The sequence below is a fragment of the Semicossyphus pulcher genome, unplaced genomic scaffold (genome assembly GCF_022749685.1).
Source record: "Semicossyphus pulcher isolate SPU_LCO1_2020_fin unplaced genomic scaffold, fSemPul1.0.p SCAF_9, whole genome shotgun sequence".
NCBI lineage: Eukaryota > Metazoa > Chordata > Actinopteri > Labriformes > Labridae > Semicossyphus > Semicossyphus pulcher.
The window spans coordinates 31,020,155-31,048,023 of record NW_027211770.1 but is presented as its reverse complement, the minus strand read 5'-3'; the positions used below and the strand labels follow the sequence as shown (position 1 = coordinate 31,048,023).

The 27,869-nt window shown below is 42.8% G+C and overlaps 1 protein-coding gene across 1 annotated transcript; it reads left to right on the top strand.

Annotated features, from left to right (window-relative positions):
- Positions 1-1,098: 1,098 nt before the first annotated feature.
- On the top strand, positions 1,099-20,938 carry rhbg (Rh family B glycoprotein). Its single transcript, XM_069656959.1, has 10 exons — positions 1,099-1,423; positions 9,013-9,199; positions 10,499-10,649; positions 10,766-10,913; positions 12,435-12,601; positions 14,144-14,281; positions 14,456-14,589; positions 15,742-15,860; positions 18,506-18,579; positions 20,103-20,938. The coding sequence occupies exons 1-10, from the start codon at positions 1,246-1,248 to the stop codon at positions 20,178-20,180; spliced, it is 1,374 nt and encodes a 457-aa protein (XP_069513060.1). The 5' UTR covers positions 1,099-1,245; the 3' UTR covers positions 20,181-20,938.
- The last annotated feature ends 6,931 nt before the right edge of the window (positions 20,939-27,869 follow it).

The following is a 27,869-nucleotide window of genomic DNA, read 5'->3' as shown; positions in this document are numbered from 1 at the left end:
CTTGTTCCGCCCGTCTCCGTCCGAGCAGCGCTCAAACATCGTTTCAAATTTGTCGCTCCGAGTTTGATAAACAGACTAAACGAGTGATAGATACAATAAAGACCTAACCACCGTAACATCTTCACTGTTTACTAACCCTGTCTCCAGCGCGTTTGTGATGTAAGACGGTGACGCAGCAGAAAAAAGACCGAAAGGAGTATACTTCACTGGCAATGGGAAAAGAGACAATTGGCATCTATAAGCGGGTCTTCCCGGGTCTGAAAAACCTGCGTCAATGTGCTAATTTCTGTGTGAAACGGGTTAGGTTGGGTGAGGCAAACATTTTCTTTAGCTCGGTAAAGTCAGCTAGCTAAACTGTAATTCACTGCAAAAGTAAGAGACTACCTTATTTTAGCATTGATCTATGGACACTTGACACAAACTAATTAAGAAGCTTTAAAGGTAAGAAAGTGTGTTAGCCTAGCTAAATGGCTATTAGCTTAACGAGCATCTAAATTGGCTTGAACAATGCAAGAGAGGCACTGCAATAAAGGGAGACAGTTAAGAAATGGTATAGTCCAATTCAGGGGTTTCTCAAATGATACATTAAGATTTGCACATGAATATAACATTTAAATATACTGTCATATTTGTGATAACAGGTAGGAAGGCTATATAAATGTTTCTACCCCCTACCTGTTGTTTTGACTTCTTCTGGGGGGGATGCTAGTCTTTGAGTCCCATGAAATAAAAATAGTTGTTTAACTTCTGAGTTTGACATTCCCGGTTGGCTCATCCTTTCCTCAAGATCATTTACTATTTTTACGTCCAATGAAATCCATTTTTGAGTGTTTAAGTCTCTCCCCTCATGCTGAACATGTTCAAAGACTCGACGACCTCAAAGTAGCCGACTAATTGGTGAACACAAAGAGAGTTCCAACCTATTACAATTATCACTTATTACCAACTTTAAGGTGAGCTGTGGCACTTCAGACCACCTTAAAAAGTACAGTAGTAGGGGGGCAGGGCTAAAAGTGAGCCTGCATTATTCATAGAGGAGGCAGGTCCGGGAGGTGTGACCCAGCACGACAAAAACACACATGAAAGACCAGCTCTGGTGTCTGCCTGAGAGCTTCTTCTTCTGTCCTCACACACACACACACACACACAGTCTGTCTAACTTTTTCTGCTGGATCTTTAATCCCCTTTCCCTCTCCGAAAGGAGCCTCATTTCGCCTCTCCTCCTCGTCTCGCTGGGAAGACAACATGACGGACGCATCGACCAACATGCGGCTGAAGTTGCCGGTCATCTGCTTCATCCTGGAGATCATCCTCATCATCCTCTTTGGCGCGCTGGTAGAGTACAACTACGAGACGGATGCAAAGGCGTGGCATAACAAGACCCACTCCGACTATGATAACGACTTCTACTACCGCTACCCAAGTGAGTGTGCTTTCTGTGGATGTGTGGAGGGTCAGGGTCAGAGGTCACGGTGCAGTTCAAGGGTCAAGATGCTTTGATTCACAAGCTGTGATTCGATGCACGTTGAAAGAATTTTGCAAGAAGCATTGGTAGATAATTTATTTGCTTTTTTGAGGGGAAAAAAATATTCAACATGTTTTAGTGTTGTAGGTATTAAAATGCATTGATTACACTGCATATTTCTCATTAATTATTTTAAGAATGCAATTAATAATCATAATAAAACTTAACTATACTTTTTCCTTTATTTCACAATTAATTGGTTGTTTCTTTGAGAGAAAAACATTGACTACAATCCCCATGATGCCATTCTTCCTCTGCCTTTCTCTTAAGGACATGCAGCAATGAAAAGCAGGACACAATCAAGCCAGAATATGTTGAAAACTTAATGTAAACGTAGAATTTTCTTTAATAGAATTTTAAATGAAGACCTTGAATATGTCAGTATTTAAACAGTTACTTAGATTATGCAGAATAAACTGTTTTTTTCTGCAGGTGAGGAGACACATCTCCAAAGTGAAAGCAAACAGAAGGAAATCAATGAACTTTAACCTTTATGCACGATCACATATGGGGCAATTGTTGATTTATAGACTGTTTGAACACACGTCGTCCTTGAGTCAACAAGATAGAGAATCTATAGTCGATCATTAAACAGCCAATAACAGTTAGATATGACTTATACAGGAAGTATTAACAGCTTTCATCTCTTTGAGAATATACTGAATCGTTTGTGTCCTCGTCAGCCTTAATCCCAACAGTTTTGTCTTCTTAACACACCAACATTCTGTCCTCTTTTACATAAGATTATCCTTTATTGATCCCCAGGGGGGAAATTCTCAGTGACTCTCAGTGACTTTGAAACATCAGTAAGTATGCATTTCTCGCATGCAACCCCAACTCATCCACATTTTCAGAGTATTTGGATTTTTGTCAAACTGTCGTGGGAAACGTTGCATTCAAAGGGACGCAGTGCAGCAGCTCTCTGGTTTCCCTAATTGGACCGGTCCCATTCTTTCTGAGTGAACATTTCATAGAGATGTCTTCCAGCCCGCTGTGATCCCATAGAGGCCGATCCATTGATCGTTAATTCCCTGATTTATATGGATTGATGGTGTAGAAAGAGTTCTTTTTCTTGGAGGGCTGGAGGCGAAACAGGCCGCTGAACACAGGCTGCAAAATGCTCATTAATGCTTTCATAGAACAAACACAGCATTTAAGCATTAAGGAAACTTAACCGATCAGTACAAGGTGGCAAGTTATTGATAATATATTCAAAAAGGTTGCAGTGTTATATGAATATGTAGCTGGTTTTACAAATTACTGTTTGATTTTATGCTTTTTACTAATGCAACACTAAATATCCATCCATCCATCATCTATTCCACTTATCCTGTTCAGGGTCGCGGGGGGGGGCCACAGCAAATCACAAGTCATAGATGTGGTTAGGAAGAAGTTGAGATGAGATAAAGCCTCATATTGATTAGCTTAGCTTAATGTTTAGGCTAGCCCAATGTTGACCACTTAGCCTTAGCCCGGCTCCTTTCCAAGAGCTGTAATTCCCCTCACTATTTATCACTGTGTTCAGACTAAATGCAAAGCGAGGTGATTGCATACAAAGTCAATAAAGATGCAGTGATTCGTCAGTGCCTCCATTGCTATCTAGCTTACAGCTAATGCACTGTTAGTACGTAGGAAGTTTTAGACATGTGAACACATTTACATGTAAATAATTTTAATGTGAAGCCAAAGAGACAAAGAGAGACGTGTCGAGAGACCTTACTTAAACTTACCGCTAACCATAAACAGGACACTGGGCGGCTTCTGGTGTTAGCTCTGTGCTTTCACACTCAACAACCGCCCACCGTGACCACCACCTTGTGACTTTTGTGTGGTACATGAATGTAGTAGCAGCCTCCAGGTAGCATTAAGCCAAAACTGAAGATAGAAAACTCTTTCATAGACGGGGTTTTAAAGGTTTCTTCCATTTCTGTTTGCAGTTAAACAGAAACTTCACAGAGCCAGTCATCTCCTCGCCGTTCCACCTTAAAAAATCTGCATGAAGTAACATGACAGAGAGCTGGTGGGCTCGTCTGAACAAGTCAGACGCTAAGTTACCTGGGTGTCTCTCTCTCAGGTGAAGGAAGAGCAGAGAACGATGGGAATGTAAAAATCTCCCACAGACAACCTTCCCTCGTGCAGGTGGCTAACTGTAATGGTTTCCCCGCCCTCTCCCTGTCACTCACCGAGTAAAAGTTTAGCAACTAACCTGCTGCTGAATTCACCTGCAGGCTTTTGCATGCTGTGACAAAAACACCAACTAAGGTTGCAGTCATTGTTTCACTCAGTGATTTTCTCCTCATTCTCCTGCATTAAAACAAGAATTAAGAAAATGATAAGGGGAGTAAATTATAGATGCAGATAATTATGCAAAAATTAACTAAATATTAGAATGACAACTAATAGCTGGTTATGTGTGTTGGGCTTTTGACAAGACAGTTATGAACATTGTAAAAGGTAGGAGGAGTCAAGAAACATGTCATTCAGGTTTATTATCAAAGCTCCAACAATGACCTGGTTTATTGGAAAGAGTCATTACAGAGAGTTATTGGCATGACTTCAATATCATGTGTTGTGTTTAACAAGAGAGTCGGTTAGAAGCCTCTTGGTTTGGGATGCAAACAGCCCAAGTGCCTTTGAGCAAATGTATCTGTATCAAAGCCTGACATTTGAACTCTGCTTGAACCTAACATGGCCTCTGACATGCTTATTATAAAAGCATGCAAAGCGTCAATATTTAAGACGATCCCCTTTAGAAAAAGACAAAAGACAAGTTTGGTTGTTTAAAATATTTGCTTTTGTTCCAAGCAAACGCAGGAGAAAGTGTGACGTCGTTAAACTGTTGAAGAAGTTTTGTGACCTACAAACTGTCTGGTTTTAACGTTGGAGTCCCTTTTTAGAGACTTTAAAACGATCGGTTCTTGAGGTCATTTTTCAGCTTTGCTACCAACGTTAGCAATGTTTGTTTGCAAGTCCTTGACTTTGGTGCATATCTCAACAACTATTGGATGGATTATTGTGAATTTTGTCGTTCGAGATATTTGTGAAGTTTGAGAAGTCTGATGGCGTTAACAACACCCTACATACTGAGATGGTCCCAAAGTTTGACAATAAGGAGGAGGAGACTCACGTCCTTATTGTTGAGGGCTTTCTGCTTTACACCTACGGACCTTTGATTGAGGTGCTGAACAAACGTTACTTCATTTCCATCCATACAATACTTTTGACCAAATACCTCCGGAACTGAAAGCATTCAAATTAGAAAAACATTACACCCGCTAAACATCTGCATGATAGCAGCGCGCACAACTCCATCTTAATTAGCGTTATTGATGCACAACGGCGACAATTAAAGCAAACAAACAAAACTGTGCTTGCATGGCTGTACGCAAACTTTAATATATAGTTGTTTGTGGACTTGTTGGGATTTCCTTCAACTTATTCAACCTAAACAAAAAAGTAGTTCCTTTGCCTGATCCATCAATCATTCTCCTCTGCCGACGCGTCTATCGTTTGTACGTTCGTCCTTTTATCCGTCCAAAACGGTCACAAATGAATGTTTCCAAAACTATTTGAATGATTGTTCTGATCCGCCATTGTTTGGATTAAGGTTTGGTTATGTTTAAATGGTCATGGTGAAAAGAAACCAGTGTTGACAGTTCAGAGGAGACAGGATGTGACTTCAGTCACTTGTGACAAAGCCCAACATTTCACCAACTCTCCACCCGGCCCTTTTCTTGATTCTGCCTTCACCCCTGATAAAACAGTCATTGTTTAACCAGCCAAAAGATTAAAAAAAAGACCTCTCGAAGTTTGCTTGAACAACTGAAAAATTGTCCATGCAGCACCTTGTCGAACCACAGGCTGCCTGAGGTTAGATAAATAAGCACAGAGAGTAAAGGTCCATTAGATTTAATGGCTCCAGATAATCTTTAACCTGACACCTTCACTGTCACGGGAGCTGAAACACGTTCACCTCCATCTTTCACTGCTGTGCAAACACAACCTCCATCCTTCATCCTTACTGCACGCCTGAAAAAAAAAACCTGTACAATAAACAGGTTCACGCTCTGCAGGTCGTCTGTAGGGCAGGGCAGAGACAGACCTGTTGTCTAAAGCAGGATCATGTGCAGCTTGTAAATCTGTTGTGTGTTGGTGGTCCTGTAGTAAATTCTGTTCTATATGTTCCTGTGAGATAAGGGTGGTATGTCAACTGATAATATGCCTTACAAGTCTCCCGCCTCAAGGCTCACCTGAAGGTGAAGAAGGCAGTCTGATGATGAATGAGGCAGTGCAACGGTTGCCTGAGAGGTCAAAAGTTGGATCCCTATGGCAGAAAAACAACATTGAAGTTTTCAGTGCAGTTTATTTGGGAGCAGGATTAAGATAAAAATTAACTTATAAGAAAGGGTAAAAGCATGGTAATGCATAGGCCAACGAAGAACCCATTTAATTTTGGAGCAGTTACCGATTTACCGACGTACAAACAAGCACATCTGGAAATGACAACAATAGAGAATCCCAATCACAAACAAGCGTTGTCGTTTGTTTGTCTGTTTGTCAGCAGGCTGACAGAAATACAAGCATGGGTCTGGGAAGAAAGCCTACAAAATTTTAGTGGTTCGGGATCGAACTCACAAGCAACAGTAGCGGATCCCATTCATGAACAAGCTGTGCCATTTGTTTGTTTGTCTAGTTATAATCCCGATAACCGACAAACCACGTACCAGGTTTACATGAAATTGGGTAGAAGGGCGAAGAATTGGCAAAAGAAGGAGTGACTAAATGTTTGAGTTAATATAAAACAATAACAGGGGTTCTAACTAATGAACAAATGGTGCTGTTTGATTGTTGTTTACTGGGATTACAGAAAAACTACTCACCCGACTATCAGGGAACTTAGTGTAAGAGTGTAGCATAAGCCAAGGAAGTGGAATTTGAGTGCAGATCAGATTTACGAACAAGCGTCAATAGTTGATCCCACCGTATGTTGGATTGTACGCACTATATCAAAGATACTGACACTATCGTCATGTAATTTGGTGGAAAGGTAAAGCACGAGCAAAGAAAGGAACTCTAAGGCCTCAGTGCTGGTCGGTGCTCTGAGCTACGAGTTTTCGTCAAGCTTTAGGTGCACTTTCACTTTTTAAGAGGTAATTAACATCTTTTCAAGTGTTGTGTCCAGGCATACAGATATTCAGATAAGATAAGATAGAACTTTATTGATCCCGAAGGAAATTATAGTGCCAGATAGCTCCAAGTTCTGATTTTTTTAATTTGTGCTGAGCTCTTCCTAAAAGACCGATCTAAGAAAGCCACTAAAATATACACTGATCAGCCATAATGTTACGACCATCTTTTGCCGCCACAACAGCCCTGACCCGTCGAGACATGGACCTCACTAGACCTCTGAAGGTGTGCTGAGGTATCTGGCACCAAGACGTGAGCAGCAGATCCTTTAAGTCCTGTAAGTTGCGAGGTGGGGCCTCCATGGATTGGACTTGTTTGTCCAGTGCATCCCACAGATGCTCGACTGGATTGAGATCTGGGGAATTTGGAGGCCGAGTCAACGCCTAGAACTCCTCAAATCATTCCTGAACCATGTCTGCAGTGTGGCAGGGCGCATTATCCTGCTGAAAGAGGCCACTGACATTAGGGAATACCGTTTATATGAAAGGGTGTAAGTGTCCTATATTGGTCTATATGAACTTAAATATAGATTTTTACTCAACAGACTTGATACATTTCTTACCCTCATAATCATCAATTTGAAAGGGAACTTCAGCAGAAAGTATTATTGCATCAATAGACCTCCAATGACAGTGAGACACTAAATCAGCAGAGCCAGCAGTTGCCTTGATTGTGTTGTGTCCTCCTTGGATGTCAGTGCATGTATCTGGGCCAAAATGCCAATGGGGACACTGGCAACACCTCCACCGGGCCATGCCAATTGAGAGTCACCATGGAGACAGCAGCTACGGCACAGTGCAATATTGTGCTCAGCAGTTTGGGACAAATAAGGATAGTTAGAAAGCAGTGCTCACAGAGTGTGTGAACCAGGACAATGTGGGTGGATGGACACGTTGGGTCGCGGGTTGAAAGAGTTCATTATCTGTTAGAGTTAATGCAGTAGAAAGTCTGGGTGTTGTTCTTATTCGACCACATAGATTTAAATGATAGCTCTTAAAATAATGTGTCTTTAAATGTGACTATCACTACAGAAGAGCACTTTGTACATTGTGCAGGCCTGAGTCCCTCTTGACCAAAGCTTATGTAACTGCCTTTTCACAGAGGAAAGCTGTTCTCAATGACAAAGCCCCAGAGTCCCTCAGCTGTTGGCAGGAATCAGGTGTTTTTGTTGATAGAGGCCTTTGAGGAGCACATGTGAGGTTGATCTTAATGACTGCTATCGTCACTGATGAGCATCTTTGTTTCATCGTCAATAATTCTTCAATGACAACTCTTCGTTTTAAAGTGTAAAACCCAAACAGAGGAAGGAAGTCGTTGGTTTGGAATTTTAAATAAGCTTGATCGATTTTTATAAGGCATGTTTCTCATGTATCTCGGAAATTACTTTAGGATCAGTTAGAGGCTTCTTTAAAATGTTTTACATTAAAGTCAGTTAACTGTGGCAGTAATGGGGGTTAGACAGTAGCTTAGTCTGTCGGGACTTGGCCTGGGATCCGGAGGGTGGCTGGCTCAAGTCCCGGTACTGACCAAGTGTGGAAATTGGGGCTGGTAGCTGGAGAGGTGCCGTGTCATGTCCTGAGCACTGTAGAGGAGTCTCCTGACTGCTTGGGGTGCATGTCCATGTGCAGCCCCCCACTGATGACATCTCTCCATTAATGCATGCCCACAGGGTTCTGTTCTTTTTATGCATGTGTGTAATTGTGCATGAGAAGCCTGAGAAGTGGAATCTTGAGTGCTGTATATTTAACATTATGATTGAAGCTCAAATTGATGCATGTTTAAAGGAAATAGATTGGCTGATATCACATTTTAAATAAAGAGAGTTGAGTGTCATCAGCATAGCAAAGAAAACAGTACTGTGCTGATGATGTTTCTCAGTGGTAAAACAAAAATAATGTTGCAGGAGTACACGTTCACAATAGCGGGCCGAGGACGGAGCCTTGTGGAACTCCACAATGAACGTTAAATGCTCCACTTGAAGCCACGACTAACCATTTTTCGATCAGTTTCAAAAGCCGCATTGACGAGAAGCAAAACAACAACAATTTGTTCTAAAACACATGATTCAGAATGATTTATACTGTTACCTGGGATGGTTTCAATGTAATTCAATGTCCCAAAACACACTGAAGCTTCCCAAGCAATGTGTCCTCCTTGCATGTTTTGATCATGTGTCGCTGTGAACCCTCCAGTCATCTCTGTCAGTTTTGCCTGACAACAACAAACAACAAGGCCACAAGCATTTGTCCCCAAGACTCACGAGATCCATACTGTAAGCTGGTGTTTTCTGTGCTGTGCAGGTTTCCAGGATGTGCACGTGATGATCTTCATCGGTTTCGGCTTCCTCATGACGTTCCTGCAGCGTTACGGCTTCAGCAGCGTGGGCTTCAACTTCCTGATCGCAGCCTTCGCCCTGCAGTGGGCCACGCTCATGCAGGGCTTCTTCCACGGTATGCATCATGGCAAGATCCACATCGGGGTGGAGAGGTATGTGGTACTCTACATGTACGAATGCACACACACATATAAACAACGTGCTAAACTTCCACATATGTGTAAACTACATGTTTGTTTTAGCTCTCTCTTACACTTTGGAGCAGGCCTGCACACCTCCTGAGGCCTGTTGGAAGGTGCACAAAAACACCTTAAAATTTTAGCCTTTAGCTTTTGTCAGTCAGCATCAGCAGCTCAATGTATATATGAACAAAAGCAAAACAATCTACCATGCCGTACTGTTCAGCTAAGAGACTACGGGCTTGTTTCCACAGAAGGGTTATACCTGGTTAAACTTTGGCTCACACCTTCTCTCAAGGCATCGGACGCTTGCGTGTTTTATAACATATGAAAGAAGACAGCTGACTTTCATCAAACTGTATTCTTTAACATTTACCAAATGCTAATTTAACAAAGATCATAGTGTCTTTTTCATGGTTAAAATATCAATCAGTCAATCTTTCAAGTCCTTTTTTACAAGAAATGTGTGACATGGTGGACTTACCCTTTTAAAAGGCAAGGCCAATAAGGCCGGTCTTGGCAAATGGCTGTTCCCAATGAGTCTGATTCTACTCGAGGTTTCTGCCTGTTAAAACGAAGACTTTATTTCCACTGTTGCCAAGTGCTTGCTCATGGATTTGGCACTATATTAATACAAATTGATTGCAAAAAGAACAGGAGACTTTCTGCAAGGCTCACAGACTTCAGAGGTCTTTTTCAAGCGTGTTGAAATTTTTGATCGTAGTTTTGTGATTCCCAAATTTTGTGAATACCTAATGCGGTGTTTATGATTAATACATCAGCAATAAAAAGCCCCTTTTACACTGTCAGGTCAAGACTTAGAAGACAAGGATTATTATGCCTCTGTTAGGCCTTGTCTTTAATGTGAAACACACAGAGGCTGAATGGTTGGGCGAAGTTGTTCTTGTCTCTGAGGTAGGAACAGAAGCCTAACAGAGGTGAAATGCTGTCAGTGTAAAGGGCGGTGTGTGTGTGCGTAAAGCTTATGGTTTTTGTTTACATGGCACACGCCTTTTGCTTCTGCAACGCCGGAGCGCTGTGTAAAAACACACACTGGGGCGGCTTCACACCGACGCTGAATGGTTCATTGTAAAGTGACAAAGGCGGCGTAACGGGGGAGCGTCGTTACGGCGCTGAGGTGGAACTGCAGTGTAAACAGGGCTTAAGAAGGGCCTACTTAAATACCTTACCTTTAAAGCAGCATTAATAGATATTTTGGCCACTAGAGGTCAGCAGAGTGCGCTGTAGTAATGTCTTTCCTGTTTCTTTCAGTATGATCAACGCTGATTTCTGCACCGGCTCAGTGCTCATCTCCTTTGGAGCTGTGTTGGGTAAAACCAGTCCTGTCCAGCTGCTGGTCATGGCGATGTTCGAAGTCACGCTGTTTGCTGTCAATGAGTTCATCCTGCTGACCATTCTCGGGGTGAGTTACAACAAACAGAAATACTGTAACACAAAAAAGCCCAGCAATGATTGATTAGCCCCAAAGTTAGTCACGGTTTGTCAAATATATCTTCAAACCATGTAATTGTGTTTCAGGTGAAGGATGCTGGAGGCTCCATGACCATCCACACGTTTGGAGCTTACTTCGGCCTCATGGTGACCCGAGTCCTGTACCGGCCCAACCTGGATAAGAGCAGCAGCAAGAACAGCTCAGTCTACCACTCTGACCTGTTTGCTATGATCGGTGAGCTTCTACAGCTTTACCTACAAAATGTGTATTATTTTTCAGAACTGCAAAAATCAGGAACATCCTGCCTTAAAACATTGCAGAAAAAGTAGTCCATGCATTTGCTGCTTCTAAGCTAGATTTATGTGAGATCCCATCATCTGGCTGCTCTAATGAGTCTCTAAAGACTCTTCAGCTCGGGCCCTGAGTACAAGGAAGGAGCTCATATTTCTCCCATATTAGCTTTTCTCTGCTAAATCTGTAATTGGGTTAAAATGTTTTTTCTACAACTCCTTAATAGTGAGGCAATGGTCCCCTTGCACATTGTGGTTGCTGGATGCAGGCCTGCTTGTGGTAACACCAACATATTGGAGGCAGATGCTCTCTCATGAGGAACCATTTACAGCTGTGGATTCAGAAACCCTCTCTACTTTTAAGAATGAGCTTAAGATGCTCTTCTTTGTTAAAGCTTTCAGGCTCATGAGATAACTTCTGCAGTGATTTGGTCGATTGACTTGGTGTTAAAGACGAGATTAAATGAAAAATGTAATTTTAATCCTTTTAGATCACATCCTCAGTAATATTGTGCATCTATTTGACAATATAGGCCAAAAAAATACCGAAAATCAATTTCTTTGTATTCTTATATCAAAATCTGATTGAAATCAATCTGCAACATTTAGCCGCAGAGCACCAAGAACGCTCGGTCAGTTAGCTAGCTACTGCGCTGTGGAGAACGTCTGTCTACGCCCACTTCTCAACGATCAAATCAAATCCCTCTAATGATATGTCCCGCCTGCACGTCCTGTTTCACTCGAAAATACGTCACGATACGGAAGCTACATACTCTGGAAACGCCGTTTCAGCTCGACTTTAACTTGTGGTTGTTAAATGCAACTATTCACAGCGTACTGACTCACAAGGTTCCTCCATAGATTGATGTCAGACTTACAAAAAGGTGAAGATCTGGGGATGTTGTAAAGTTTTAAAGCTTGTTGATACAAAACAAAAGTGTTTGTGACTGAAGTTTGATGACTCTACGTAAAGTCAGTCTTAATCTGTGACTTTAGACTCAAGTCAACAAGAAACCAGTGACTCATGACCTCACTTGAACTTGTATTGGGGTTTGATGCCCATCCCAATCCAAAAGATTAAAACTAGGTGTAGTTAGAAGTGGGAATTGCAGCTTTATTTATATATCACCTTTAAAAACAGATGTTTACAAAGGCAGACACTCAGGAAGATTACAGAACTTTCCACAATGAGGCCAAACAGAGAGCGGTCTGAAAACTCAACAAAAGGACTCATGGAAATGAACTCAAGAGGTCAACAACAATAAGTGCAAATAAAAGGAATAAAAGTGATAAACAGAAACAAAGGCAGTTAGAGCAATAATCATTTCAACATGTACAACAAAGTTCCCATCAGCAGCATGTCGCCTTCCAGAGACAGTTGAACCTTATTACCATTGTTCATAAAATTCCCAGCCTCGCCTGTCTCGATAAACCGACACTGCGCTGAAACTGTCGTTCTTCTCAGGTACCATCTACCTGTGGATGTTCTGGCCCAGCTTCAACTCTGCCATCACAGCTCATGGAGACGACCAGCACCGCACGGCCATGAACACCTACTACTCTCTGGCAGCCTGCACTCTGGCCACCTACGGCATGTCCGCCCTCACGGCACACGACGGCAAGCTGGACATGGTGAGCACGCTGGATTATGTTCTGACCTGAATCTTGGTTTACAAATTCAAATCAGACTGACGTTCAGAAGGAGGCTAAACACAAGACAAGAATCCAAGGGAACAGTCTCTAAATGTTTTGTAACATGATGACTTCCTATCAGCAGGATCGATCTATAGCTGAGTTACTCGAAAGAACAGAGCATGTGTCACCTGACGAGAAACATTCAGTCACACGGAGCGTCATGTGATTGTTGCTCTGTATCGTGGCTGTCAGCTGTCAACAGTAAATCATCGTCACATCAACAGGGGACATTCCTGCGCTGATAGAGATCGAAGCTTGCAGTGAATCATGTTCAGGGGGAGGGACTTGGAGGCAGTTTGTCTTTAATGTGTTCCATCAGGCTGCTGCAGAATCTGCATGTGCTGAGAAAGAGGCTGAAAGGCTCAGTTTAACTTTACATTTGTTATTGTTACACTCCAAACCCTCCCTCTGTCTTTGGCTGATTTAGAGATTCAAAGAAATCAAAACAGGAAAATCTAACTTAGAGTGTCTCTTGTTCAACCACAAACCCCCCAGCTCCCTGAACATATATTCACCGCTGTGCAATATTATTTATTTAAACTTGAAAAAATTAGAAAAATTTAATTTAAGGAGAAAAAACTGAAATTACCAATAAGCATTAGCTGTTTGTTTTTCGCTAATAAATTAGGCACATATAGCTCGTCAGCTAAGCTAACTAGCTACCTTAGCTAACTTTGATTACATTTTTGCATCTTGCAAAAAATGCCTGCAATAGCCTACAAGTATTAAAAATTCAACATATTGGGCCCTATCTTCCACCCGGCGCAGTCGTCATTTTCACGCCCAGCGGCCACGTTGTGTAAATAGCAAGTGATCTTGCGCCACTGTTGGGGCATGCTGGTTTTAAAATGAGGTGTGGTCAGACAGACGGTGGCGCGTTGCTATCTTGAGGGCACAGAAAGCGGATGTGCCTTAGACCAACAAAAGGGCGCATTATGGACACACATCGGAGAGCTCACAACACGAGTCTCTGCTTGTCACTCACACGAGGACGCACAGCAGGAAAAAGCAGTTTGTTTGCAGATACAGTGAAAAAACGTTGTTTAAGGGACAGACTGCAGACAGCTTTGCTTTCCCTCGTTTCCTTAAATCATGATACTGCTTTATAGTTGTAACCGTTCCGCTGAGAAGTGCGGGAAGACGTGGACAAGCTCTCCTCCACACATTCCTGCTCGAGGAACGCTGGCCAAAAGCTACCGAGACCGACACAAAGCTCTCCATAAGGCGCGCTCGTTCTGACACACGCTCTCTACACACACACACGCAACAATTCACACAACAAGTGCGTGTGCCTCATCTGTGGTACCAATACCAATCAGCAGTTACAGCGATGTGATGCAGGTAGCTCTTCCTTTTTTTCAAAGTAGCTCTGATGAAAAAAGGTTGGAGACCCCTGATTTAATGTATAAAAATCTCTTTACTTTAGTAAAATGTCACTCACTAAATATGTAAGTAAGTCACCCACTGACTCCTCTTCAGGTCCACATCCAGAATGCTGCTCTGGCCGGTGGAGTCGCAGCAGGAACAGCTGGAGAAATGATGCTGACGCCGTTCGGCTCCATGATCGTTGGTTTCCTGGCTGGTGTCATCTCTGTCCTGGGCTTCAAGTACCTCTCAGTAAGGACGACTCAGCTGTTTAGAGTCTATCATTAATCAAATGGACATCCTGATAAATTCGAGACGTTAAACCTTGCATCGTGAAAGCACATTTGTGTTTTGGTAACTAATGCATTAGTGCACCTGGAAAGCCTGTTTATGTTGATGTATCCTCTGTCCTTCTCCGCCTTTCAGCCCAAACTGGAGGAGAAACTGAAGATCCAGGACACCTGTGGGGTTCACAACCTGCACGGCATGCCCGGCGTCTTGGGTGCTATTGTGGGGGCGGTGACCGCTGCAGTGGCAACCATGGACATTTATGGAGAGGGGTAAATGTTTCATTGAGCTGTCATGACCACAAACAGGGGCAGAAGGGCCATAAAAATGTCCATAAACATGGTGCCTGTAAGCAAGGCACTTATACACTTAGCTAGAGCATAGACTGTATATTAGAGTAAAAGTAGTCAAAAGGTAAGCAAAGGCAGAATGCCTGAAGTCTGCATTCTTTCTAATGTCCAGCAGGGGGCGACTCCACTGGCTGCAAAAAGAAGTCAGATGGGAAAATTCTGTCTTGATTTATTCCCTCAGTAACATGTTCCTAACGAGTTCATGGTCTCAATCTGTAGTTTCAAGTCTTCTTCAACACAGCATGATGTTCATTCATTTCTTCAGAGTTCAGTCTCTGAGTCAGCTTTGTGTTTGTTGCTTAATTTCATCCTTTTGTCTTAGAAGAGCATGTTTATCGCTAGCTAAAATTAGCATCCTTATTGACAAGTTACTGTGAATTCTGAATGCAACCTTTAGCACTGGCTAATAACTGAGTGGTGCTCACTCCTTGTTCCCCTCGACCCTTAACCTCTTGTCCAAACTTTGTCACCTCTGGCACAAAAAAAAACAAGATGGCGACGGCCAAAACGCCAAACTCAAGGCTTCTAAACAGGATGCCACAAACTAGTGTTTGGCACCGCTTTAGTTATGTTGACTTGTCATGTACAGTCTGTGATGTAGAATCGTATATTTATGACATCAAACTGTGTATTTGTGTATAAATATGGAAAAAAGAACATTGTTGAAATCAAGACTTAAAGTTGATTAAACTTTATACTAAACGTATTTACCAACAGAGATAATAAGTGATGCTAAGTGAGTTTGACAAGACGTTACTTGTGAGGACAGTGGTTAATCCTGAACTTCCACATTTCCCAGTGTGAATAAGATTATCTCTGCGAGGGTTCGACTGTTTGGTTACAGATCACATCACTGTGACAACACTGACAGATGTCAGCGTTCTTCAGGCTGCTCCAACGTTCCTCATCTAGTGCAAAGTCAGCATGCAGGGACCTGCAGAAAGACATTAATCTGTGTTAATCTGTGTTGTTTGTGATGCGTCTGTTTCAATTTGTAAATATTACTCGCTATATGTCCAGAAAAAGCTCAAATGTTCTCAGCTGACTTGCTGCTTTCCCTCTTGTGTGTCTCAGGATGGCAGACGTGTTCCCTGATGTGGCAAAAGGCAGGACAGCATCCGCCCAGGGCGGGTATCAGGCCCTCGGCCTCGCTGTCACCCTGGGCATCGCCTTGCTTGGAGGGCTTATCGTCGGTAGGTGCCACATTTACCTTCATAAGTAGTCTAAACAGCATCTCAATAGCCATAATTAAGTTTAATTCCCAGGTCAGATATAGTTGGATATTTTGCAGGCTTAATTTAAAATAGGTAAAAAGAATGGTTGGAATTTCTCTTGTAGATTGCTTCGGCCTGCAGCTGCAAGAAAGGCTGTAATGGCCGTAATCCTTTGGGGCTATTGCATGTCAGCACTTGCAAGTACATCCACTCTAAGTTCTTGTTATTCTAAGTGTGTGACAACATTACAGAAAGGATCCCTACAGAGATAGACCTTTTTCTTACAGAGGAATGATTTTTTTTAACCACAAACACACATCATCGATCTCTGCAAACACACCAGACTCCATTGAGAAAACCAGCGATTTTACCTTGCAGATTCTATAAGTGACTGGCCTACTGTCGCTTAGATTGTTAGTTTGTTTGCATATCTTGTGATGAAGCTGAACTATCCCAAATGACACCAAATTAAAAACACCAAAGTGACACTAAACAGTAGACAAGCAACTCAAGTGTTGGGCAAGGTAAAGTTAGTGTTTTTTTCAATGGGGTTTGGTGGCTTTGAAGAGTGGGGTGTTAACGGCTGTTAAGGTTCCAAAAAGGGACTTAAAGTTCACAGAAAGGTCTATCACTGCAGTGATAATTACTGTAATGTTGTCAGGCACTTGGAATAACAATCTGAGCCTCTCCCTTTGCATTTACCCTCAGGATAACATTGCAACCATTACAACCGGTTTTGTGGCTGCAGGCTGAAGCACTCTACTGCAAATCCAAAACTATCTGTACCCATTTAGACCGCAAAACGCATTTAAATACGGCCCAGGAGAATGCAAAACTTCCCCTTTAAGCAGGCCACAAGACAACACTTAGATAAAGTTGCTTATTTGCCGTCCAAACATTCACACACTCTTATTTTCAGTCTGTAATTAACGACGTCTAGACAAATCAGTGCTTACTTAGATGACTCATTAAAGCTGATAAAGAAGGAAGACTTTCACTGCCCTGTCTCTTGTAATGAGCATGCAGGTGCTGCTTGGGTTAATGATGAACACCAGTGACTCACTCAACAATTAACTTTCTAATCTGGGAGGGACGTCTGCCTTTGAGATCTCTCCTCATTTAAAAGTTTGGTCTTGTTGAAGCTACAGAAGCGAAATGATCTTACAGAGGGACAGAGGCGGATTTCATTTAAATGTTAGAATCAGTGAAAGTAAACTCGAGGTGTTCACAGGACACACACATTCAGAAGAGACTCCCCTGCATCCATATAGTCCTACATTCACTCTGTGTCAGTGTCACCTAATGTCACCCCTCCTAGGTGATTACTGTTTAAACCTCTGCTACTCTCCAGTTTTCTGTGTCAGTGCAGATTTGTCTCCCACAAACAGGAATTCTGCCTCTGCTCTTTTTCATAAGGCAGGCAGCTGCCACACTTCTCCCTGTATTAGCCAATAACCCTCTATGGTTGACACTCCCTCACAAACACACTGCAGAGCTGCACAAATACACAACAACGCATTCCCTGCAATATCCAGAGCCTTGCATAAGTATTAAACCTTTTCCATATGTTGTCATGTTACAACACGGCCTTTCTATATTACATAATGTGTAATAGTGCGTACAATAATCAGTCCTCTGTTGTTTACATCACCGTGTTAGTGGAAAATTTGCCCCGCTGCTTCAGAGAAGTGTCCTGCAGAGTTTACACATGATCTCTGTGATCATATGTGATGATGTAATCATGATGATTAAAGTCAGGCTGCACGGTTTGTCCCTAATACTTTACAGCTTCAATAGATTTGTCTATTTGGCACCAAATTTTCCTTTTATTTTGCTGTGTGTCGAAAACCTGTTACTACCCGTCCCGGTATGGACCAAGTGTGGAATTGGGCTGGTAGCTGGAGAGGTGCCAGCTCCTTTCCTGGGCTCCGTAGAGGTACCGAATCCCCCACCGCTCGGAGCGCATGTCCATGTGCAGCCCCCTCACTCTGACACCTCTCCAGCAGTGCATGTTCATGAAGTCCTGTTCGTGCATGTGTGTATTTGGGGCCCATGTGTGGCATGTTTGTAGTATTGCTCCTTCTTCTTCTTCTTCTTCTTCTTCTCTGTTACTAAAGATGTGCGTGTATTTCAATGCATTTCTTTACTTTCTGTAAAGTGTAAACAAATGACTCATGATATTTGACCTCCACTTTATTGCAATGATGCTAAATGATCATTGTCACTGGTTCTTACGTAAGCCCCACATGACTTGCAAACAAAAGACAATGTGAATGTTAGAGAGTTTAATAGCACAGTGTGTCCCTAACTTCCTGTCACATATATCTCAGCGTTTGCTACAGTTACCGTTGAGCTGAGTAAAAGTCTCCATCTAATCTTCAGACATTAAAACACGTTCTGAACATTCTTTTACTTTTATTTCCTGTTGAACATCATGACACCGTTCTCATCATATTCTTTTTGACTGTTTTACCTGCTTGTCTTACTTTACACACTCGTGACCATGACGATGCAGCCTCATTTTCAGAAACAAAACAGGCTGGCTGATGTTGTATTTTTACTCTTAAGTCTGTCTCTGATGTTCCTTCAGGACACATGAATGAAACTCTATTTTCTTTTATCAGGTTTCATTTTGAAGCTGCCCGTCTTCGGCACTCCTCCTGACACCATCTGCTTCGAGGACAGCATCTACTGGGAGGTGAGTCTGACGGAGCGAGAGGTTAACTCTGTGTTTATCCTTTTTTTATTTTTAAAAGGCTTAATGGAAGAAATTCTGTGATTTGGTCAGAAGTCCAAGAAACAAATCTTTAACTCAATAATGACGGTCTTTGTAGGTAAATAATGTCAACATGATGAACCTGTAAAATAAAGTTATTTTGTTGACAAAGTGAAACTAAAGTTAAAACCACAAACGTGACGTGTTATCTCCATTTATCACATTTCCTGCTGTAGAAGAATGTAGCATTAACTCTTATGACCACCAGATGGCACTATAGCACTAACAGAAATCACTGTGTGTATCACATGCGACAGTAGCGCTGTCTGACCACCAGGTGGAGCGAACTCTCCACCGCTCGGTGTTCTCAGCCAGGTGCACCAACGGGAGCAGGATGATGTCAGAGCTTTTCGCTTTGGGATGACATCATTTCGATTTTTCCCACAATGCAACATGTCTGAGGCTCATCAGGCCTTTGTTTTATGTGTTTTAGTGCACATGTATAAAATAATGTAAGTTATTCACAGATTATCGCCTCTTTTTGTGGTTTATTTTACTAAAAAGAGGCAGTGTCTCATTTTTATTACAAATTAATTTAATAAATAAGGTTGCTCTTCATTATATTGAATCATACATTAATGAATAAATGCAGCATGAAGCTTATTTTCAGACATTAAAGATGCAGAGAAGAAAGATGAATTATCCCTTTGCACCGTTCGAATACTTAAAAAAAAACTTTTTGCTCCATTATTTACAATTTTTTGATTTTTTGTCCTTTGCGTGCATAATTGACATTAAATAATACGCAATTTAATGCTGCTGTTTTCGACCCTTAACTGCAAATTCATCAGGAAGTGGAAACAAACAGGAAACATGCAGAGAAACCTGGACACAAAATGATGACATAAAACCAGGAAGTAGCGTCTAATACAGGCTTGTTTAGAGAAGTTTGTTTAACTATGATTTAATTATAATAAATAATCAGGCTTCAGATAAACGTCTAAATTGATCTGTTGCATAACGCAGTTATATCCTTGAATGCAGGGCGCTGGTGCAATGAATTCTGGGTAAACTTAGACTTTTTTAAATGTTAAAAACATTACTACATCAAACCGCTCGATGAGCAGATCGTGTTTGTTTTTTGGAAGAATAAATAACAAGGATATTTAACCTGAAAAAATTAGCAAAGAATATAAGAACAAAAAAGGAAACTGCAGGAACACGTAACAAGGTTATTTAACCGTCGACAGGCGCAAAATCAAAATACTGTGAAAACCTCAAAGAAAGAAATGTTTAAAACAAGAGGACGAAACAGGAAACATTTTTTCCTCTTTTTGTTGCTACTGCTCTGCGGTCAGGTGTCACTGATTGTTGGCATGGTTACATCGTTCTTTCCTCAGGGTAAAATGTCACATTTTTTTACTTACAAATCTTTCTTTCTGTGAAACGATCGGTCCAGACGAGGCCATTCATGTCGTCTTTCTTCCTCTCTCCGTGTGTCTCAGGTGCCCGGAGAGGAGGAGGCTCACGAGGCCCAGATGACCGTCATGACGCCGGAGGAGACTGAGAAGATGAACGTTTAGACACACACACTTTCACACACACACACACACACACACACACACACACACACACACACACACACACACACACTATGAGGTATTAACATCCCAGCACTTGAGTATTACACAATTTAGGTTGTTAAAAATGTACAAGCACCCACACTGTGCTCATGTTACCTGCCAAATGTCTGTTTTCAGGGTAAAAACTCACATTTTTTATCCTGCAAGTATAAAAAAAAAAGTCCCCTCTTATATGCTGTTACCAGCTTTGACCAGCAGAGGTCGATGTAGAGCTGTGTCCCTCTCTTCCACAGGCGACGGAAAAGACTGCAGTGGGTAATAATGTGTGTTTATGATGAGAGAAGGCGTCTAATTGTCCCCTGAACCAAAGACAAACAGACTCATTCAGAGCCACAAACCTCCATCCAGTATGAACGGCCTCGCTGAGTCTGTGAGGAAATACTCACATTTGAAAAACGAGTTACATTTTGATAGAAAACCTGTTTTATTTTCATGTTTCTTTATTCTAAATGCAGGATTTTTAATGCAGAACAATGCAGAAGCTAAATGCATGCATGTATTATCTCCTCTTACTTTAAAGGTTTGGGATTTTCTTTGATTTATGTTTCATATTCAGCTGTATGTGATTAGAACAGAATTGAACCTTTTTGTATGTCGGACCTTTTCTTTAAATTGGCATGAATCTTTTTTTTGTGAGTTTAAAGTATTTTGAAACACATTGTTTGATTAGTTTTTGGGAAAATAAACTGTTCAATTGAGTTGTGTGTCATTTCATACTCAACATGGACCTCTTTGTATTCTATCATGAGGAAGGGAAAATGAAAAGTAAACTCAAGTCAGTGATCGTCATAAATCATAATCTAATCAATTTTGACAACCGGAAATCTAATATAAGTAAGGTGCAAGGAACTTTGCAATCAAATCTCTGCTTGTTATGCTGAAGGCCCGGACGGTCATAATTGTAGTCCTTCTTTTAAACCCTTAATGACTCTGTGGGAATCATGGAGGAAAGGGTTAATGCCTCCAAATCTTACCACGTTATTTAGGTTGCATTCACACCTGACAGCTTCGGTCCAAACTTTCAGACTTTCCGACCAGGCCACGAGGGTAGTTTTTATTCTGTAATAAAATAGCACTAGCAATTCATTTAAGCTAACGTAGCATGTGGACACCAGCTGTGTCCCAATCCAGCGGCCGCAGCCTTCAAAGGCCGTATGTGAAGGCCGATTTCGTTGAAGGCTGTCCCAATTTCAAGGCTCCCTCAGATACAGCCGACAAATGCATCCTCTGTTACCCCAGCGGTGAAGGATCTATCGGGTGAATCCTTCGCTGCCCACCGTATCCCAAGATGCATTGCGCGCTTATTCAAACGAGATGACAGACTTTATCCAATGAGCAGATAATCAACCTCGGAGGTGCAAACTGAACTGTTGTTGTGTGTTGCTCTGTTTTAGCCTGCTAGCTACCTGTTGCTAACGGTGGGAACAGCTGGTGATGCACACCGGAAATCCCCCGTACACCAGACGAATGACGGTGCTTTCATGTACCGCCTTCGAGGCTGCAGCAAGACACAGCTATAGAGACAGACAACCTTTCACGCTCACACTCACACCTTTCAGAGTCACCGATGAACAACCAGCATGTCTTTGGACTGTGGGAGGAAGCCGGAGTACCCGGAGGGAACCCACGCATGCACGGGGAGAACATGCAAACTCCTGACAATAAGGCCCTCTACATAAGCACCGGGATTCAAACCAGGAACCTTCGAGCAAGCATTTTGTAACTCACCATTCAGTGAGCGGATAAAATGAAGAACTTTTAGATGTAAGGACACTTTGTCTTCTGATTGTGAGTCAGAGGACTCAAACACAGAGTTTGTGGAAGGAGCCAGGCAGGTGTCAATCAATATATGATGGGTCACGCCCACACAGTCTTGAGAAATAGTCTAAAAGGCAAATTGAGCTGATTTTGAATCAGGTTTTCTTAAAGTTATGAACTTATACTTTCACTCAGATCGTTGTAGATGCTAAATAAGACGCTGATATAAAAGATGCATTTTTAATTTTTCAAGCCCAAATTCAGAATCATCTTTATTCCTGATAAAACCTGCATGTTTTTGTTCTTAATCTTTCACGTCTTTGTTGCACTTTAATTTCAGAAAGCAATCTATTAGCATATCTTAATGATGTCCTTCCTGTTAGCTCCCCTCTGTGGCACTAATCGTCCCTCATACTGAAGGCCCCTTGCAGGCTGCAGGGGCCTCATCCGACCCCCCCCTACACACACACACACACACACACACACACACACACACAGAGGATTTGGTGATGGTACCTCGGCGTGAACAGGCGCCGCAGCCTTTTCCCAGGAAGGAGAAGACAGGTGGACAGCTGTTTAGTGAATAGGCGCTCGTACTGAAGAGCTTAATTGAGCTTCATAGGGCTAATTAAAATGCAGAGAAAAATCATCGTGATTATGGTAATTATTCTTTTGTCTCAGACGTCTTCCGGAGACATGCTTGTTTGGCATCATACCTGCAATATGTCGACGGCCCCGACGAACAAACAGAGAAATCTTCTCTTGAGGCTTTTTTAACGTCCGGATATTATGAAATGTTTTAACTTCTTTTGTTTCAGATAAAGTCTGCAGTGAGCGAGAAACAAAAGCATAATGACATCTAATTAAAACAAGTTTAACCTGAGCTATTATTCAGGGAAGAGCTGCTAGAATGAGTTAAGTGTGTAGTATCAGTGGTGCAGGTTTAAGCTTGATGTTTATTATAGAACACAAAGAAGAACGATGAAGAATCCTTTGATGATTTCAGGGCTGCAGAATGTAGAGACCGAGGTCACTGGCTCTGTGTGCAGCTTTTCATCAATCAGTTGATTTTTCATTTCAAAGGCTTCGCTGTAAAGTTTCTGGAAGAATTTTACTGAAATAAAAAAATACAAAATTTGTTGTAACACAAAATTAAAAATAGAAAAAATATGAAATTAGAAAAACAAAAATTTAACCTGTGACTTCATCGAGTTTTATTTTGAAATTCAAGCTTCTGCTCAAGTAAGTTATATTACTTGCTATATTTCGGCTGAAAGTAAATTAATGCAAAATTTGATTCATAATAAAATTAACCATATACAGTTGTTTTGTAACATTTATATCAAAGAATAAAACCTTCACTAAACTTTCACTAGCAACCCTGGCCCAGGCTTTTACTTACGCTCTCGACCTGCTCACCTCTCCTCTCTACATGTGGCTCATGAGCAAGGCAGGGCATGGGACCGGTGCTGCAGCTGTGGCCTCCTGTGGCTCAGCCTGCAGCCTGTATGCGATCGTTTCCCGTCACACAGCTCTGGAGGGGAACATAAAGGGTTAATAGGCTCCCTCAGGGTGTCCTGGTGCCCCCTGGGAGTCCTCACAGCGCTGCAGAGGCCGGAGCTAAAACCACCGTGGGGACCTGACACCGTGACAGGTCAGAGCCGGATACGATTCATACTCGTTTGTACTCTAACCAGCAGGCTGCCGCGCTGAAGTTTGACCAAAATATTGACCTTAACTGTAAAAGAGAAGGCCATGAAACAGTTGAGGTGTGGTTCTTGAAGTTCATAGTATTTGTTGCAGAAATTAAGCCATTGTCTTTGTTATAATTTGTATTATATCATTTTAAATGCTGTTGTTTTATTATTTGATTTAACCTTCATTAAACCAGGAAGTCCCTGGAGATTGAAATCTCTTCTTTTAGGACAGCACACTGGCTGCAGTTCAAATAAAAATAACCAACCAAGCTGTAAACTCACAACTGCTCCACATCTTGTCCAAATGTCGTCACTTCTGGCTCCAAAAAAAAAAAAGGCGGCTGCCATAGTCCACTAAAAATATCTGGGATGTCACTGTGCCTACTTCCACTACCCCCCCATAGTGCAGACTAAAGACTGCTGGAGGTCTGAGTACATAAGTATGAGGGCAGTTAGCTCGGCCTCAGTGATGGACAGTCAGCTCGCGTGCAATGTTGTACAAATAATCTACACGATGGTGTGTGCAAGAGACAGCGCTCATGAAGACAGCTTTCTTATAACCCTGTTTGTTCCTGGCTGACATGTTGAAATGAGCATCAGTTTCTTCATAATATTCCCAACGTACTTTTAAGGCCAGAGATATTCTTGCTTTTTAACCTTGCGTTTGCGTACGCAACCGGCTGCGTCATGCCCTACACGTGTTACTGGAGGATACCTCTAGAGGGCACCAGAGAGCTCAGGCTGTATGCAACACAACAGACATGGTGACACTAGAGGAGGTTACAGTTATGTTCATTCTGAGATCAGCTTCTGTGTGTTCGGTGGACAGAACACACCGCCTGCTCCGTCCCCACTCTGTCTCTCCAACATGTTCCTCTGTGCACGGACGTGACGCTCCCGGACTTGTTTCCATGTCGATTTCTAAAACAGAGCTTATCTGTCTGCAGCTGTTTGACAGGCGTGTTTGTCTCTGTGCAGCGGCAACGACACATCGTTCAGATGTGGATCATTGTGGACTTTTTGGAACTTTCTGCCGTTGTTGTCCCTGCTGCTGTCACATCCCCTCTGCCTCTACACTGCCCCCTACTGTTCATGTGCAGACTGCATCTTGCATTTGTGTAGCCTTAGTTTGTGAAGACGTGCACAGCCGACGCTCCAAACAGACGCAGGAAAAGTGGGGCAGCCATCATACGCTTAGTTAAAAGCAAGTTTATCTCCGGCTTTACGCGACAATTTCTCAGTTTGGTTCAAATTTAGAGTGAAAAAATGTGTTTGGGAACGAGCCCTGGAAAAAATCCTACATTTGTTTAGGTTGTGAACACTTCAAGCTGTTGAACATCGATGTAGAGATGGAACTAGTGGTGGCTTATATTGTATTAGTATTGTATACATTCTCACTAAATCTTAACAAAAAAGTAAAAACTTTTTGTCCTTCTGAGACGAGATGTAACATCTCTGCATTCCCGTCACATCAGATTGTGTTAATCTCTTGATTGCGTAATTATTCTGTGTGCTTATGTTTCTCTGAGATCCCTCGAAGCACTCACAGTATAAATACACACACTTTGGTGCTGCATCTGGAGGTGCAGCCTCATCAGAGTTAATTCAACACTTGTTAAAGTTTCATCGTTAACGCTGCATCAAGACTCCAATCAACACTTTGAATCACCATGACAGAGAAATATTTTAATGCTGTTTGAGCTGCAGCAGGAAGAAGACGGTTGAAGCCACATTCTGTCCTCTTGGTGTGATTTTTCATTTATCTCCGGATGATATCCCGGAGCAGAGCCGTGGTCTCAGCCTCCTCCTCTCTGCTCTGCAGCGAGCAGCGACCTGCTGAGAGGTTGTGACTGATGGCAGCTAAGCCGGGCGGTGATGGGAGCCGGGATGTCAGTGGGAAGGGGGGGATGCTGACTAAATGCAGGAAGTTGTTCAGCTGGAGAGGGTTTCAGCCACTTGACTGAGGGGGAAATTGCCTTCAGTGCTCCATGAGTGCTCGGGAGTGCTTCACTTGAATTTCCTCCCTGAAAAATGGCGAGCCGTGTGAATGCCAAATCAACAAAAGTATAGTGGCAGTGTTCATTTCGGGCCCCTTAAATGCTGGCGTCTCTTTCACCGCTCCCCTGAGGTCCACAAATCCTGCGTGTGAAAGCAGAGTGCAACCAGCCACGCCTGGACCCCCCCATGTTCAATATATGGATTACACCAGTTAGAGAAATGCATTGGAAGAGATTGTCTCCTTAAAGTATCTCACGACTTGTTTTACACATTTGTTTGTGCTGAGGTCAGAAATACATTTGATGGTCGCCTTCGTCTTTGTCGAGTTTGTTAAGTTTTTAAGATCTGCTACTGTTGTCACTGCTGCTGTGTCCCTCTGCCTCTTCACTGCCCCGACAGAAATCAACATGTTTACAGCCTGGTACAAAAAACTGTTTGGGTCTATATAGCTCATTTCTCTCTTCATGACACCTGTACGGGGAGAATCTTTATACAACTCACCTGTTTACGTTATATTAAGGCTTAAAGTGATGCATCATTAGGGGTGTCTTTGAGTGACAGGTGGGAGCTGCTAGCTGTCTGCTAGGTGTCACCTCAGCTAACTCAGTCCCTCTGAGCCGTGTTTGTTCTTTGCTGCTTTTGGAGGCTGCCGACAAACCAGTGGGCGACGTCGTGTTTGGCTGGAGACATTTACAGGTGCAGGTGGTCCGAAGGCCCTTTTCTGGTGGAGCCATCAGGTTCAGCTGCTCCAATAATTTTATACCATCCTGTCCCTAAATTCTGCACAGAAGTGTATTGAAAGTTGCGTGTCCGTTCATGCTTATTTCTCTTGTATTAAAGCTTTAAATATTCAAGATAAAACCAACATCACAATTTAAAGACAGAAATCCTGCTCGGCCATGTTTCTCCTTAATAAGCAGCTTTCCTCAGACTTTGTTCTGAGGGTCTCTCTTACTTTAATTCCTCGAGGTCATTATATCATCGACGTGCCTCTCTGTAATTCACACTTCTCTTTATCCTTCCTCAAACTGCATACTGGGCCTTTAATTCTGCCTGAGATGACTAAGCAAACTAAAAATGTAAGACCCTTAGATGGGACAAAAAAGCTTTCACAATTAGGAGGATCTAAAGAAATCATATTCAGCGGCCGGCTGAATGACCATTGTGACAGAGAGGGATCACATTTAGGGGCAGAATGGGGGCGGCCTCTAATCCCAGAGTTCCTGCGAGGTCCCCTGGCTCTGCACCCCGCGCTCTAACAAGGCCTCCCACCGGACCCATTACAAGAGGAAAAACCAACAAAGGCAGTTATTACACACTCCTTATGAAAGACACCAGGGGTGAAGGGGGGCAGGCTGGACACCGCTGGGACAAAAGAGCACTGACCGACCCCCCCCCTCACCCTCACCTCCACCCTGAATCCCCCCACAGACCAACCCCTCTGCCTGCCTGCTCCTCCAAACCAGCCACCACACGCATGCCTCCGCCGTGCGTGACTCTCGGGGTCGAGGGAGGTTGGGAGAGGTCGGGGGCTTCATGGCCTGTTAATTGAGTGAGCCTATTGAGGGAGCATGTGGCTCACCGGGGGCCGAGGAGGGCCGAGAGCGGAGGGGAGCGGCTAGGAAGTCACGCTAGGCTAACTGAGAGGATGCTGGGACAGCTCAGAGGGAGATGACAGGATGAATGTTCCCGTCACACACTTATAGCCCTTTCCCACAGAAATGACCGCATTGACGCAGGTTTTTCAGACCAAGGAAGATGTAGAAGATGTTCCCATTGCCAGTGAAGTATACTCCTTTCAGTCTCTTTTCTGCTGCGTCACCGTCTTACGTCACAAACGTGCCGGAGACAGGGTTAGTAAGCAGTGAAGATGTTACAGTGGTTAGGTCTTTATTGTATCTGTTACTCATCCAGTCTGTTTATCAAACTCTGCCCTGACAACTTTGGAACGATGTTCGAGCGCTGCTCGGACGGAGTCGGGCGGAGTTTGTAGCTGAGATGACGAGGAGTCGGAGTCTGAAGTTACCGATGGAGCATAGCATCACGCCAGAAAGAGGGTGGAGATTAACATGTCGACATGGGTTTTGTGTCCCATCAATGCCGATCGGAGCCGAGGTGATAATTACCTGGGTCTACTGCAGGTCTGGTTTGGTTTGGTCTGGTCTGGTCTGGTCTG